Source organism: Colius striatus, chromosome 4, assembly GCF_028858725.1.
Source record: "Colius striatus isolate bColStr4 chromosome 4, bColStr4.1.hap1, whole genome shotgun sequence".
NCBI lineage: Eukaryota > Metazoa > Chordata > Aves > Coliiformes > Coliidae > Colius > Colius striatus.
The window spans coordinates 91837980-91855132 of record NC_084762.1 but is presented as its reverse complement, the minus strand read 5'-3'; the positions used below and the strand labels follow the sequence as shown (position 1 = coordinate 91855132).

Below are 17153 nucleotides of genomic sequence, written 5' to 3'. Positions count from 1 at the left end.
TTCAAAGCTGTTAAGTGCTACTCTATCTTTGCTGCTGTTAAAGACAAAGGGAATATCATCACTCACCTCTATGTGAGGAGGGCTCTGGTTCAGGAATGCATTTATCTCAGGAAACAACAAAGTATTTTCTGGTGGAAGGTGAGGGTGTGAACATGCTAAGTGCTTTTCTTACCTTAAGAACCAAAGCTGTCTCTGTATTTTAGGAGGAAAGAATCTTCCCATTGAATTTGATATGAATCTGTAATCGTAGGTGAAGTAGGAGTAGCACTACTTCCTAAGACATAGCAGAAAGTATGATCCTAGTCGTTATTCAGCCTCACTGAATCACAGAAAAGGCTTCCAATGATTTTAACATCATTTATGAGTTGGTGGAAAGTGATGCAGAGAAATCATTTGAGTTATGTTTCATGCTAAGACTGTCCCCATGTGATTTTATTTGTACCCATAGGGCATGTAAAAAAATTTTAAGAATGTGTTTCCTTTATCTTCAAGATAGAAAAGTTATTCCCTCAGGCAGGTTGGACTGGATTGTTATTCATCACCTGTGATGCATATGGGTCTAGAAGAGAGAATAAAACCACATTAAGTGATAGCCAAAAATAAAAGGAACCAAAACATTAAAGTTATGAAATTGTGCTCTGGTAAATACTTTTAATTTCTGTCATCATCTGTATTATTAATTCAATTTACTACAAACAAAAACAATGTTTTTTTGAGAAGGATATTCTGCAAATTTAATTGAAATACAGTTTGGGATTAATCATACACCATACTCGGCCATTTCATTATAGTTTTTTCTTAGTTCTAGGAAACTGGCTTCAGAAAGATCTTTAATTCTGTAAAACAATACTTTAGAAGTGAGTTTCACCTATATTGGGAAGATGTGGTCGGACATACTTTATTTACAGCTCAGTCTCCTGCCCTATAGATGATTCAGATATCATGTGGTTAACTCCACACTAGGAAAGTTATTCTGAAATAGTTATAATTGAACTTTAAATTAAGGTCTTTGGTTTTATTTACTGAAAAAATGAGAAGTCAGTACAACTTCTGTTGTTTCTCTACAGTTACTTCACCTAATCTTTTTTTGGCCTCTTGCAAAATATTTTTTAAGTTATCTATCTGAAAAGATACTCTGAATATTTTCATTTCTCTCTAATACAGAACTGCTTCTGACTCTCAGAGGTTACCTGAGTTGGTTGTTCTTACACATAACATCAAAATATTGAGCTGTCCTGGCTACAAACACTCAAATCAAACTGAGGAGTATGTTAAAAGCATTTCCTCTGCCACTCAGTTGTGGATGTCCCCAGAACTAGTGCACAGGTGGACATCAAGGATGGTTACTGGGGGAAATTGAAATTGCATCACATCTATTTTTCTTTTATACAGTGCATTTTTTATAGATATACATCTGTTATTTACTATTTGGTTTTGTATGTATACGTGCATGTTTATTTATGCTAGAAAAACACAAGATACTTACCAGTTATGTAAAACCTTATGAAGATGGGAAGTGATAAAAATTCACCTCAAGCCATCTCCCAGTTGTCTGCCTGTGGCATGTTACACGCTGTGACAACTCCACCTTTCACTATCCTTTGTAAACCTCTTTCTCTTCCAGGCTGAGAGATGTTCCAGCAATCCCCATGATCAGCAGCCGTACACTGTGTCTTCACTTCCACCCTCGGAGAGGTCTGCACCACCATGTTCCTGTCATGTTTGACTATTTCCACCTGTCAGTGATATCCGTCACAGTGCACGCGTCACTGGTAGCATTACACCAGCCTCTGATCAGGTAAAGGACACAGAAATGTCTGTTGAAAGGCAGAGGAGATTCCTCTTTTTGACATAATTTGCTTGTTGTATAAGAGAAGCGAAGAGAAGAATTTAATTTCAAGTATTTTAGTGTTGGGTTTGGAGATTGAGGTTTAGAACCAGCCTCTGACACAGGCTCCTTCTCTTCATAAGACATTAGAGGTTTGATGAAGAACTTGCAAAATCACTGGGAAGAGGTTCAGAACCTTTGCTGAGTCTTGATCTATGTCCCATCTGTAACATAAGTAAAGCAAAAATTCCAGTCTTCTTGGATTTTTTTCTCCTCTTCAGTCTAAAAGCAACTAAAAGCATTTACATTTCCCCTCCCTGCTGCTTTGTGAAGCATTTAGGACAGTTGATTTCTAATCTCATCTGTGGCCTTTGTGCAACAACATATTTCATAACATGGCTAGAAGGAGGCATGCATGAGTCAGTACTGGATAAGGCTCTGTTGAATTTTTCCTTTCCAGAATCATCTGATTTAACCACGTAGCTGTATAATACTCGCTGCCATGGGGTCTAGGTGTGATTTATGTTGTCTGATTCGTAATGACCAGAAAATAATTCAGAGCTCCTTCAAATAAAACAGGGCTGGAGGTCAATATCCTCTAATATTTAGAGCAGCCGAGGGGAAGCAAAGGTCTTTCTGGCAATTTACTTTGTGTCTATTCTTGTCACTGCGTGAGATAAAGAGTGCTGAGAGGGAGGGAACTGCTTCGGTTATGGAGCAAGATGCAGTATGCAGCACTGTTCAGCTTCCCTTTCTCCAGCAAAGCCTTGCTGTTTACCAGGAGACTCTGGTCTGTCAAATGTTGGGCAAAGAGCAGTGTGTCAGATTGAAAAGATGAACCTGTCGACTCTCTTTTTCTCAGGCATTGTATTTTGATTTAATACACCTTTGCTTCAGTTCTCCATTTGTATAAAGACATTGCTTGTACATAATGCCATAGAATGAATTAAGATTGTAGGAGACTGTGTTGTGACAGTGATGTGAGTAGTGTTAGTAGATCAGACTGAGACAGCTTGTCTTCTGCTGCTGAGATACAGCTACCTGTTCTATCTCCCTTTTACCATGTGTTAACTTTTTTAATAATGAATTGGATTGTAACAGACTACCCCTAACTGGATAATTTTGCTCACATAATTTCCCCATTGTTCTACTGTATAAAGGGATGAAAGAACAATAGTTATCAGGTTTAATGACTGTTTTCAGTGCTTTGGTATCCTCTAATGAGTAGGGCTGCAGTGACTTGTTACTGTTATTAGGCATAAATCACATGATAAGCAATGTTTTGTAGTCAGATTATTATAGCTTTTAAAACATGATTTTGTGGACATTTATGAAGCACACAATATTTTTTTTTCAGGGGACATAGGATTTTTGACAACACAATGGAGTTGTGTCTCATTTATCTCTTAGAGTATCATTTGTTTAAGCCAGTAAAATAATTTTAAGCTATGATTCTGAGGATCTATCTTTTTCTTTATATCATGCATTCTCTAAATATAAATCAAGCTGAAGATGCTAGTGTAAAAGAAATTATGGTCCCAAGGATTCTGAAACAAAATCAGACAACTAAAACTTACTTGTTTTCTCACAACTCAGAGCTTTCTGCTTATCACTTACTGTTGGAGTACACTTGGAACATAGGAAAAAAAAGGTTTAATTGTAAAATGAGATATTTATTGTTGTCACAATAAAGCCTGAGTGATTGGAAAGTCATTTTGTCACGTTATAGTAAAAATATACATCAGATAGTTACATGTCTGGGAAAAAACTATTTCACTGTGAGGGTGAGGGAGCCCTGGCACAAGCTGCCCAGAGGGATTATGGAGGCTCCTTCCTTGGAGGTCTTCAAGACCTGTGTGGACATATTCCTATGTGATCTGATCTAGGTGAGTCTGCTTCTGCAGACAGGTTGGACTAGATGATCTCTAAAGGTCCCTTCCAATCCTACCATTCTATGAAATGTCTATGCAGTATGTCACTGTGTTTTAGTTTGCTGCCTTGAACTGTCCCATCACAGTACATAGTTTACTCATATATGCATATTATTTCTACACCTATGTAAACAGTCATAAAACAATGGTTTAGACTTGCCCTGAAAATAAAGATCACACATTATGTGAGATTGAAATTCATGTCTATCCTGAAGTTGTCCTGGAAGATAACTTTACCTGAAGCACAGTTATGTGTTCACATGTACCCCGTGGACTTGGCTTTTCATATTTTATTAGCTCTCTTGGCAAATTAGATATTCTATCCCACAGTTCTTCCCTGTTGCCTGCATTTAAATACTGAAAAAATAGGTAAACTAGCAAGACCAATTCAGATCTTTCCCTGTAATATTTAGCCACTAATAGCTCTTGTTGGGCAAACTTTGCCAGAGTGCATCCAGTACCTCCTGTTTTTTCACAAGTAAATATTTTGATAGTCATGTTTTTTCTCATAAATATTTACTATATAATAAATATTACATTAGGTTTGTGTGGTAGTTTAACTGTGGGTCAGTATCAGGTGACCACTAAGTCACTCCATCACTCCTCCTCCTAAACTGTACAGGGAAGAAAGAGAGAAATATAAGAAGAGGTTTGTGAGTTGAGGTAAAGACGGGGAGATCACTCAGCAATCAGTGTCACAGACAAAACAGACTCGGTGAGAAACGGTTTGATTTATTAATGAACAATCAGAACAGAGCAGGGAAATGAGAAATAAAACTGAATCCTCAAACACCTCCTCCTACCCCTCCCTCTTCCCAGGACTCCCCGTCCTTCCCCACCAGCAGTGCAGGGGATGGAGGATGGGGGTTGTGGCCATTTCATTACAGATGGACTTTGCTGCTGCTGCTTCTCATGGGGAGGCCTCCTCACACTTCCCACTACTACACTGTGGGGTCCCTCCCACAGGACACAGTCCCTTACAAACCTCTCCAGCATGGGTCATTCCTCATGAATGCTCATTCCTCATCGGCTACAGTTCCTCATGAACTGCTCCAGCATGGGGCCTGACACAGGGCAGCTCCTCAGACCCTGTTCCAATGTGGGTCACCCATGGGGAGAACAGTCCTTCAGGTACTGACTGCTCCAGCCTGAGTCCCTCACAGGGTCACAAGTCCTGACAATAAACCTGCTCTGGCCTGGGTTCCTTGCTCCCCACAGGCTCCCAGGTCCTGCCAGTTCCTTGCTCCAGAGTGAGCTTCCCACGCAGTCACAGCCTCCTTCAGGCATCCACCTATTCCTGTATGGGCTCCTCCATGGGTTGTGAGTGGGTCTCTGCTCCTCTGTGGCCTCCATGGGCTGCAGGGGCACAGCTGCCTGACCATGGGCTGCACCACAGGGCACAGGGGAATGTTTCTTCCAGTGCCTGGGCACCTCCTCCCTTTCCTTCTACATTGACCTTGGTTTCTGTGGAGATGTTGTTCTCACATTCTCACTCCCTTCATTCTGCTGCTGTCATTTAGCAACTGGGCAGCAACTTTTTCCCCTTCTCCAATACCTTAATCACAGAGGTATTACCTCAGTCACTAATTGGCTTGGCCTTGGTCAGCAGTAGGTTCATCTTAGAGTCAGCTGGTACTGACCCTGTCAGCTACAGGGGAAGTTTCTAGCAGCACTTTGTTGAAAGAAGCCACTGAGACTGAGACAGAACTTGGTTAAAAATTCTCACTTTGACATTTAGAGCTCTTTGATTCCTCTAAAAAGCACCCCAGAAATGGCTGGGGAAGCTGGAAAAGCTGGACCATTCAGAGCTGAGTCCAAACCTTTGTTTTTCCAGGCAGGAGTGCAATAATAGGAGAGAACAGGTGTTGGGTGCATTGGCTGCTCTACATCCAAACCTTTCCACCATTATCACCCCACCCCAGGCCCTTTTCTCTCCTGCAGTGACAGCTGCTGTGCAGGGCAAATGGTGTCTCCACTCCATGCTTTTGGCAGCTTCAGATCATGGAGCAATGTTTTCAGACTACTAGGATGTGGGAGCAGGGGTTGGCTAGTACATCTAACACCACAAAAATGACAATTCTCTTTGGAAAGTAAAGGGCTTGCCTCTGGCAAACTCATTTTAATCAGGATGACAGATGATCCCAGGAAGTCTGTCAATAGATAAACAGAAAAAAATGAATGATGTTTAGAGTTAAGAGTCCTCTGCTGCTGAATGTACTGACTTCCACAAACCACTTAAATACCTTTTTCATTCCCTTGCCTAAGCTCCAGAGGCTAAATGTGAGTAAACAATTGCAAGAGGAAGGTGAGGAGAAGTTAGGGATTTTTGATTCTGGTTTTTTGTTTTATATAGATCAGTTTGGTTTCTTGCCTGAGGCGTTGACTTCTCCCTTAGATCCCTGTCATTGGCTTCACAACTGGTTCATTCTGTGAGTGATACTAGCAGTTTTTAATCTAGCATCAGCTATTAGAAAAGATGCTTTGTTCCAGCATAGTTCAGATATCAAGAAATAATTCTGGTTTTCCCAAAAGAATATATCCATACCTGTGGTGTACACGTCTATCTAGTCTCAGACATGCTGCAAGCTCAGTGCCTTTCTTATATTGGACTCATTTAGGAAGCAAACAACAAGAAATGTGGTTACTTGCTTTATTAATTCCATAGAATTCTGCACCTCTCCTTCACAAGGTGAGTTGACATATACTACTGTTTATAAGCAAAAATGCAACTCAGATAATCTCTGAAACCCAAATACATAGTTCCCTCTCACTTTCCCGTACTGAATATGTTGCCCTATGTGTTGCATTTCCTGTTAAGCAGAACAGAGAACAGGATCTGGTGGGTATATCTTCTACTAAAAGTTTATCCAGTAGCTTCAGATGATCTGTACTTTTTCCTTTGAAAGCTTTCTGTAAAAAGCTGTGTTTCAGCACCAGTCTGTTACTCTTTGTTCAGACTAGGCTCCCCAAAGCCTTGTTTGTTTGATGACCACAATACCTGCAGGTCATACTTGAGCTCTTAAACTTCATCTGAAAACCTTTTCAACCTGAATGAATAAAAAACTAAAATAAATATGGAGAAAGAAAACAAAGCAAAAGCAATATGTGAAATTGTAGTAAATAAGCAAGATCCTTGAGACAGGCAGTAGGCAAACCTGTATTCTCCTGTTTGCAGAAGAAAGGGAATTAATTTACTCAGCTTTCTGGATTCTCCTGAACTTTCTATTTTCTTCCCCACTTTCATACATGTATGAAAACAAACTAGGCTTTTAGGATTTTCCCTGTTAACATTGAATTCTTAACTACTCACATCCAAAACACTGTATGAGAAAACAGGAATCTTGGTGGCATCTAAGATGAGGAAATAGTATAGTTTTGCGTGTGGGGAAACCAACACACAGATACTGAATTTTTCTGTGCCTTGAACTTGTACTGCTCTGGGAAGAGGAAACAGAGTCAAAGGGACATAGGGTATTTAAAGGCTTCAGCCCTGACCTACTTCTGCTCTGCTCCACTGTGCTGAGGAATTATGCCAACCCTTGCCTTCCTTGAGCAATTTTCTCTCACCTAAATTCTTTTATTGCCAGGCAGTCTCCCGTTCCTCAAAAGCAAGACCGATATATCTATATGTGATACACATACCACACTACCCTGTGTACCTTGGGTCTGTGTGCAGGCTATGCAGGTCAATTTTTCTACAATTGCAAGAGTAGCTGGCACACACATAGGGGCAGCTTACATCTGAAACTGCCTCAGATGTAATCCTGGGCAGGACAGTTCCTGACTTGTTCTCCCACTCCATCCTATTTACAAGAAATGAATCTGTTGAAAGAAAATGGAATATTTATGCAGTAAAGAGCTACTACTTCCACAATATATTTATTAAAAGAATATTGATATATATTTTTTTTTCTCTTAGAACTCTTACAAAATAACTGCATGATTTTTCCTTTGAATTTTCTTATATTTGTTACTATTTTCAATGTACCTGCAAATATAAAACTCTTTGGTACACATTGACATGCCATCTCCTGAGCTACCAGCTGAGAAGTCACGTGAGAAAAACAGTCTTTGTTAGTCCATTTTTTAAAAAAATACAACTAAACCATAAAGAAAAAGAAAACCTGACTGAAATCTGAATCAATACCACCACATGGCTTTACCTGCTTTCAAGTTTTATACTACACGAGGTTAAGTTCAGGACAAATGAACCAGAATTTTTCAGCAATCAATATCACTCGAGATTTCAAACCAGATTCCCTCTTTGAGCTGTAAGTTTTATTTTAATGACTCTTACTAATTTTACCCAAGAATGTGTTACAATCCCTCATTATAACTTTAGTGACATTCCTTGTGTAAGACAGAAACATGTCTGTAAATATCCACATATTATTCCCAAAAATAAATAACAGATCATCCATATGCCTATGGCCACGTGCATTACATATTCCCTGAGGTGAGGAATTAGAAGGAAGCTCCTGATGAAATGTAAACAGTGATGTCAATGGCTGAGGTGAGGATTTGACTCTGAGGTGTGTTATTTCTGTGGACTTACATTTTTCATTTTTTAAATCAGTAATATTTTATGTAAGATATTGAGAGAAAAAGAAATGATTTATCACTAGGATCCAGCCTAAATTGGATGTAAATTCATTTCCTGAACTTCCACTCCTGGTTCACTCACAAGATTATAATTTCAGTAGAAATGTGACAATTGCATGTTTTTTTGTTTGTTTGTATTTTCAAAATTTGGCCGTTTCATATAGTGCAAGATAAGTTGGTTTGTTTTTTTTTTTCCCCCAAGCCATATTCAAATCTCAATCTGATAATTTTATTGTCCCATCCTGCTGAAAAGTACAGTTTGTGAAGAAATAAACTAGCCATGAGCCAGCAATGTGCCCTCGTGGCCAAGAAGGCCAATGGCATCCTGGGATGCGTCAAGAAGAGTGTGGCCGGCAGGTCGAGAGAGGTTCTGATCCCCCTCTACTCTGCCCTGGTGAGGCCTCATCTGGAGTCCTGTGTCCAGTTCTGGGCTCCTCAGCTCAAGAGGGACAGGGAACTTCTGGAGAGAGTTCAGCACAGGACCATCAAGATGATCAGGGGATTGGAGCATTATGCTTATGATGAAAGACCGCAGGAATTGGGACTGTTTAATCTGGAGGAGACTGAAGGGAGATCTCATTAATATTTATAAATATCTAAAGGGTGGGTGTCAGAAGGGTGAGACATCCCTTTTTTTCTACTGTATCTAGCAACAGGACAAGGAGTAATGGGGTGAAGCTGGAATACAAAAAGTTCCATTTCAACATAAGAAGAAACTTCTTTACTGTGAGGGGTACAGGCCCAGGCTGCCCAGGGAGGGTGTGGAATCTCCTTCCTTGCAGGTCTTCAAGAGCCACTTGAACACATTCCTGTGTGACCTTATCTAGGTGGACTCTTTTCTGCAGGGAGATTGGACTGGATGATCTCTAAAGGTCCCTTCCTACCCCTACCATTCTATGATTCTATAATTCTATGAAATTAAGTTCAGTTTACCACAAAACCCAGAAGGTCTTTATCCTGAAAAACAGCAAATGACAAATTAGATAAGATTGTTTGGTTTTGCAGCAGTTTAATCTCAAAGGGAATATTATGTTTTACTAAACTGAACTAAAGCATTTATTCTGAATTACTTCAAAACACATCTGAATTAACATTTATCAAGACTAATCCATTTCTTATGCTAGGGAACTGTCATCTCATTTATGTTAGAGAAATATTCACAGATGATAAAACACAGGGAATGATTATGTAGTTTTTTGTGCCATATGAGAACTAGGAGGTGCCACATTCAATTCTCCAACATCAGGTTCACAACAAGCAGAAGATGCGGCACACATTGCAACATTCAATTTGTTCCAAAAGATATTGCAGAGGCCAAAAGTATAAATCAGAAAGACGTGGACAAAAATTAATGGAACATGACCACGACTGCTGGAAGAATTGCCTGAATGTAACCTCTGAGTCAGAGAATTCTTAAATTTGCATTGTTAATATCTTGCAGGCTATACCACAGGAAAGAAATGGACTTTTCAAGGCAGGTTACTATAGTATGTGTCCATAGAGGGCTGCTGTAAGAGCTATGAGACTCCCCCGAGGGTTCAAGCCATCAAAACAACTCCAGAAAAAAACAGGTTTATTTCACTGAAAGAATTACAGGAATAATTAAAAAAACAGAAATACAGAAAAAAAAAAATTGACATAGCAAATTAATGTGTTATTGCTAATAAAAACTGTCAAGTATGATGTACTTCAGAAAGTATTAGAGGAACATCAGCAGTTTGTAAACCTTCCAGTTAAACTTTCCCTCAACACACAGATGACATTTTGGCAAGTTTCCCAAAAAAAGGTTTTTGTTTTACAGTGTTATGTGAAATCAATTTCCATAAAACCAACAGATTAAAATCCCTTCTCTGCTGTAAAAGCAAAAGATAAATAAATAAAAGGCATTAAAAAGTACTTTTCTCTCCTTTAAAACCTTTGAAAGCTTTGCTAATATTCACATGAGGAGTTTTCCATATGCAGGCAACATTTGTTTAAGCTTTTCTCTCTGGTACTCTGGCAATCATGTTTTATTTCTGCTTCTTGAGCCTTTCCAGCAGACCAGGACAGAAAACATCATCCAATAATACCTGAAATTATTCAGAGCAGTGTTTATCTCTTGGATGGTTGAAATTACTTTAGTTTATTTATTTATTTTTATCATAAGTGTTGTATGTAGGAAGCACATGGAAAGACTTCATGCTGTTTAGAAGGTGCCAGCTGGAAATTTCTTGAATCACATAAATTAATGCATATATATGCAAGACCAGATACATGCTAAGGTCCTCTGCACCATCCTCCTCTATATAGAATATCCTTTTTATCAGTATATGAGTGTTAGGTTGTATATAAAAAACAGAAGTTTTGACTTAAAAAGAAGGCAGAGATTTGCAATCAGGCTTCTGAAACTGATCCAGTTCCTAATTTTGCTTGGCATTCTTTTTCTGATGTTGCACATATCAGTGATTTTCCCTGCACATCAGAGACTCACCTGTTATTTGAATGACAACAAGTATTGCTACCTCTCTGTTTGGTCTTGTATCCTCAGATAGGAATGCCTTCTTTTGTTGAGTGTTTCAGTATAGTAGCCAAGATGCTTAAAAACTCTTGAAATCTGTCCTTAATACCTGAACCAGGTGAAGATATCCATGAAATAGCTGAGTTAAACTCATGCAGCAACATGATAAACATCTACACAAAGGAATAACCTCAGACTGGAAACTTTTGGAAGAATGAATGACATTGCCTTGTGAAATTTATTTCTGGCACATTATGCTTTTAGCATGGTTTTTGTACCTCCCATATTGGAAGCTTTTGTTCTTTCAAGGAGACCAGGTTGTGCTTGTGGACAGTGATGTCAGTCTGAAAGCTGTAGCATAAACTCAATGTTATTACCTCTGCACTGACTATGAAGAGCTAAAGTGTTTTTCTTTTTTTCTCTGTAGTTCATTATTTTAACTCACCCTTGCCCTACATGCTTTTAAAGAACATTATTGTTGCTTGCATCAGCACTTGGACTCAGTAATTTGGCTTATTGTATTTGTCACAAACAGCCTAATTTCTTGAAACCTTGATGTAGATGACGTACAGCACATGTTAGCACAGGGACTGCCAGTGGGGTTTATCTCACCTAACTTCAGTTGTTTATGAGGCAGTCATCCTGGCCTCTCTTTATAGTGCTCAACAAGCACCATGAGTGTGAAATTTGTCTGACCTTTTTGATATCACTGCTTCAGAAAGTGATGACTCATACCCTGGAAACGCTGATTCCTCTCCAGCGAATGTAAAGGCAGAATACATCATTAACTGAACTGCAGACACTTGCTCAGATTAGTCCAAAGTAAAGAGCTTTAGCTATGCCTCAGGACTCTAGTGGGCTCAATACTGAGTAAACTCCAGACAAGATGTTCCTCTCTTAATGGCTTCATGTTATAAGGTAGGAGACATGCAGCTACAGTCAGAAGGGAACACTGTGATCATAACAGTCAGCACTGAGAGGTGGTGACTGCAGTACTAAATCAACTTCAATACTTTGAAGTTTTTTTGAGGAAAAATTTGGATAACAGTGAATTCATGTTGTACATGGTTAAGGAAGAGCACATCCCAAATGAATGGACTGCACTCAGCAAAAGAGAATGTAATTTTTTGAATGAAATCTTGTTATTTTGGTGCTGGGACAGTGAGAAGTGAGAACTAAACTTCCAATCTGTAATAAAATATTGGGAATATCTATAAAAGATACTGATAGTGAAGAGATATCATTCACAATTCAAAAGGCAGGAGTGATATGGTTTAAAGATAGCGAGACGTTGCATCAATCAAGGTGTAAGCTGATGAGAAGTTGAATAAGAGCATTATCTGTGTGGATAGATTGAGAGGTTGTATAGTTGAGATGTTATGCTGGAAAAAAATCTATAAGACAGCTCAGAAAGCACTGAGGGAAAGATAGCACCCAAACCACTGGACTGAATGTGAAGAAAGCAAACTCCATTCAGATTATTTGAACTAGTGGATAGTGGGCAATGTTCATTTTGAAAGTAAAGATGTGGACTTACAGTATCAGCTTGAAATAGACAAAAGTAAAAACCACCACCACCAAAATCACACCTACAAACTTTTCTAGAGAAGGAAATATCACTGGAACAGCAATGACTTTTTCCTAACAGTACTACTATAATTATTTTTCTTCTCAATTTTTCTTCTTTTAGCTTTGCTCGTCCAGGGAAAGGTTCATGGCTTGGCAAAGGCAACTCAGAGGCAGGACCAGACCAGTCCAGTATGTCATTAGAAAATCTAGTGTTTGGAGCTGGCTACTGCAAACCCACGTCTTCAGAGGTAAGGAGGATCAACAATGATGTCTTACTTCTGTTTGATCACACAGTCTATCCACATTACCTTTCAAGAAGGTACCCTGTTTTTTTTTGCTAGTAGAGGGATTTTGTTGGAAGAATAACCCTTCAAACTCTTCTGCATGAACCATGTGGCACTTGGGTACACAGTTCCTGGGTGTTCAGCCCACACCTATCTGAACCTACTCATAAAAAATTCAGATATCTCGTTATACCCCTGACTGCAATGACACTTTTAAGGCAGAATTCACCTTACCAGATGTCTGGTGAATGGTGAAATTAATAATTCAGTAAAAGATCTTTGTTTTCAGGTCTTATTTTCACAACCAATGGACCTGAGTCATTATTAAGGATGTTGTAAAGGAAGAGATAGTGTCTGGAGTACTGAGTATTGTATGGGTTGGTTAGACTGTATTCTGCACATCCCAAGGAAAGCCCCATAGTTAGTATACATCTTTGATCTTACTACTTACCACGTGTGGGGAGGAGAGCTTCTTCAGTTTTTATACAAAGTTGGTTGTTTGGAAAATAATGATTAATTAGGAGTTTGTAGTTTGGTTTGCTTTTGGTTTGCTTTTGGTTTTTTTTAAGTGCTCACTTAAGTGGTTATTTTTGGTCAGAAATGTTTCCTCAGATCTAGAAACTCAACCCAGAATGCTGAAATCATTAACTTGTTAAGAAACTCAGATTCAAGGGTTCTGCTTAACATGCTGCCCTCAGCTTTCTTCAACCTTTCCTGTCAAAGCTGTTCTGTTCTGTATAAATATTAAAAATATACTAGCCTAGAGCAGTTGGTGCAAAAGAACTACCAGGGAATTAACTCAGGCTGAGAGAGTGTTTGGCCTGAGGCTGCTATCCGTACCATTGAGTCACTGTATGCTTTTGGCAAACAAATTGACCTCGACCTCTGCCTGTCTGGTAGACAGTTGTATCATATAAATTTAAATAACTGATTCAAGTGTTTGTAGACTAATCTCTGAACATCTCTGTACATCTCTGTACATCACACAAGAGAGAGTCTTCTTCAGCGAGTGTTTTCCTACTTTTCCTTATCCTCTGGACCAATCAATCTCAATTGTAAGAAGATAAATGAAAAAGCTAACTACACTCCCATTTTTCTTTTTACTCTCTATGTAAAAAACTTGGCCTGCTGGGATTAGGAAACTTTATTTCTTTCCCAAATGTTTCCTTAGCTGCAAGATCTATTTTCATTCTATCTCAGTTTGCTAATCTTTGATCATAGGCTTCTTTTTTTCCTGCTATTTTTTTTTTTTTACATGAAATGACAGCATAACCATTATCTTAGCAGGTGATCTATTAAATACCAAAATGAAAGCACTCTATCATGAACCAGCTTTAACACTCTGCTAGCCTGCAGGTCATAATGTCATACACTAAACAGTCATAAATATAATGCTGCACACTCCACCTCCACATGGTCAGATGTGCATTTGCTTAGCTTAAGAAACTTCTGGAAGCCACAATATCTGGTTTTGATCTGAGCATTTTATTTTAATAAACTGTGATGGCCTTTTTGAACATGAAATCCATGATGTATGATAAAGTGTGAAGACTATTTCACCTGGTTTAACCTTAAAAATAAAAACTCAGAGCTAGAAACGAAACTATTGGGAGAGTAAAACTCACAAGGATTTTGTGACTGACTGCTGGTTTATGTGGGAGTTTATATCAAGCCATAAGAAGCTGCAAGAAGAATAGTATTGTTTCTTACAGTGTTTCAATACTTCCACTAGGTCAAGTTTACTTCCCTTAAATCTGTAGATTCAATTCCAGGTTGTTTGAATGTGATTGGTAAATGTAACTTCAGCTACACTATGGAAGTGTCCATGTGGGCATGAGAATGGGTCCTAGCTTTTTCTTGAAATGAAAGCTGGAGATCTCTCTACTCACTGTATTTTTGGTTGGACCATGCCTACTACATGTCCAAACTGAAACTGCTGAATACCTCAACTCAAGGGATAACACACTTTTGTTTGTTTGTAAGCTATTTTGATTTGATGCAAATAACTGAATCTGGGCTAGAACAATTAATGTATCTTGTCGTCCAAGGCAAAAAAAAAAAGCTTCATTGAGCAGTAGGACATGGGAAAAATGAATTTTAATTTTGTCAGTTTCTTTTCATATCATGAAATGCTGTGAAAGAGTTAATGTTGACCTATCTTGTTTTTCTCTTTTGCTTTGTTTTTGTTTTAATTTCTGCAAAGATGAGTTTGGATTCTTCTAATTTTCATGTACAATTCTGTGTTTTCCATCATCTTAGAAATCCCCCTGCCAAAGCAAGTCCAACTAGAACAGGTCATACAGGAACACATCCAGTCAGGTTTTGAAAGTCTCCAGAGAAGGAGCCTCCACACCCTCCCTGGGCAGCCTGTGCCAGGGCTCCCTCATCTCAGCAGTGAAATAATTTTTCCTTATGTTTAAATGGAAGTTTTTGTATTTAATCCCATTACCCCTTGTCCCGTTGCTGGATATAATAGAAAAAAAAGGATGTCCCAACCTCCTTAAACTCACCATTTAGATATTTGTAAATGTTTGTAAGATCTCCCCTCTGTCTCCTTCTTTCTAGAATAAACAGTCCCAGTTCCCACAGCCTTTACTCATATGAAAGATGTTCCAGACCCTTGATCATCTTGATGGCCCTGCACTGGACTCTCTCCAGAAGTTCCCTGTCCTTCTTGAGCTGAGGAGCTCAGAACTGGACACAGGACTCCAGATGAGGCCTCAGCAGGGCAGAGTAGAGAGGGAGTAGAACCTCCCTTGACCTGCTGGCCACGCTCTTCTTGATGCATCCCAGGATGCCATTGGCCTTCTTGCCCATGGGGGCACATTGCTGGCTCATGGATAGTTTATTATCAATCAGGACTTCCAGGTCTCTCTGCAGAGCTGCTCTTCAGCAGGGTAATCCTCAGCCTATCCTGGTGCATGGGGTTGTTCCTCCCCAGCTGCAATGATAGAATAATTTAGTGGGCACCTGGCACCCAACCAGGGCTGAACAACCACAGCCCAAAAGGGAGGTAGTTTTAGTTTTATACTTATTCTTCATTCTACTCTGTTCAGTTTGTAATAAATTAAATTAATTTCCTCAAGTAGAGTCTGTTTTGTCTGTGACAGTAATTGGTAAGTCATCTTCCTGTCCTTATGTTGACCCATGAGCTCTCTATTGTATTTTTCCCCTCCCGTTCTGTTGTGGAAATGGAGTGATAGGCTTGATGGGCACCTGGTGACCAGACATCGACAACCCATCACACATGGTTCAGACAAGATTTGAACACATATCTTCAGTAGAGTAGTGTTTGGATTTACAGTGGGAATAGGACCTCAGGAAAGCCAGAATTATGCTGAAATCTGATATTCATACTACTAAGTCATATTTTCCAGACATCCCTTGAATGCAAAGTAAAGGACTCTTATGTTGTCTGGGACTAGGACTGAATCCAGCTCTATTTAGAATCCTCTTTGAGAAGGCGTTCAGAAAGAAAGAAGGTCCTTTCTGAACCTCATGACTCAATGTGAGTCATATATCCCTGGCAGTTTGGTCTGTCTCTATGCAGTAAATGATTAAGTGTACCTTTCCACCAAAACTTTTTAAACCACTGTTGCATTTACTATTGAACTTTAACTCACTACTGTTCATCAATAAAGTTTAGTGTTATTTCTCTCTTATGAGTGAAGTGCATGACTCCATCTGTGACATCTTTACATTTCATCTCTAACTCATACATCTAATTTTACCTCTTTATTCCTCATAACACGTAAGTGCATCAGAGAGCTAATTTTCTTTTTAGGACTATAAATTACCATGGAATTTCTTACCTAGTTTATGTAGTTGGTTTACTTTTTCTTTAATGAAAGTGCAAGTGACTGCCTTCACTTCTAAAGAAAGTCTGAATCAATCATCAGTTCCTCTTGCCGTTTCCTGAGCTAATCTGCTTCATTTGGACTGATGAGGCACCACTGCTTAATGATGGATCCTGAAGGCTTCTCGTTCTGTGCTTCTGACTTCTTAGTGTGGAGTCTAATTAAATGCCAGAGGTTTTTGATTGTACATGTCCATTTTCCTTAGCTCTCCTATTTAAATCTTGGTGATTTATTTCTTAAGTTTTCTACTCTTTTCACAGTCACTTACCCAGAGAACAGAGATCTTCCCTTTCTCCATTCTTCCTTCCCTCCTTCTCTAATATTTTCTCTCTGTACTACACATTTCCTTTCAAGTATGATTAAGACAGCAAAGATATTTCTTATTGAATTAGTAGTTTTTGTTGTTAGATAAAAATGGAGGAACACAGGAACTTGTCTAGGCAGGTCTTGAAGACTTCCAAGGAAGGAGCCTCCACACCCTCCCTGGGCAGCCTGTGCCAGGGCTCCCTCACCTCAACAGTGAAATAGTTTTTTCTTATGTTGAAATTGAACTTTTTATGTTCCAGCTTCATCCCATTACCCTTT

At 39.0% G+C, this 17153-nt stretch overlaps 1 protein-coding gene across 1 annotated transcript in view; it reads left to right on the top strand.

Moving 5' to 3' along the window:
• The window catches only part of FAM135B (family with sequence similarity 135 member B), a 132583-nt gene that overhangs the window by 69541 nt on the left and 45889 nt on the right, over nucleotides 1-17153 (top strand). The window contains exons 5-6 of the mRNA XM_061995282.1: nucleotides 1625-1798; nucleotides 12549-12675. Coding sequence (XP_061851266.1) covers nucleotides 1625-1798; nucleotides 12549-12675 — 301 coding nt within the window. The remainder of the gene's footprint in view (nucleotides 1-1624; nucleotides 1799-12548; nucleotides 12676-17153) is intronic.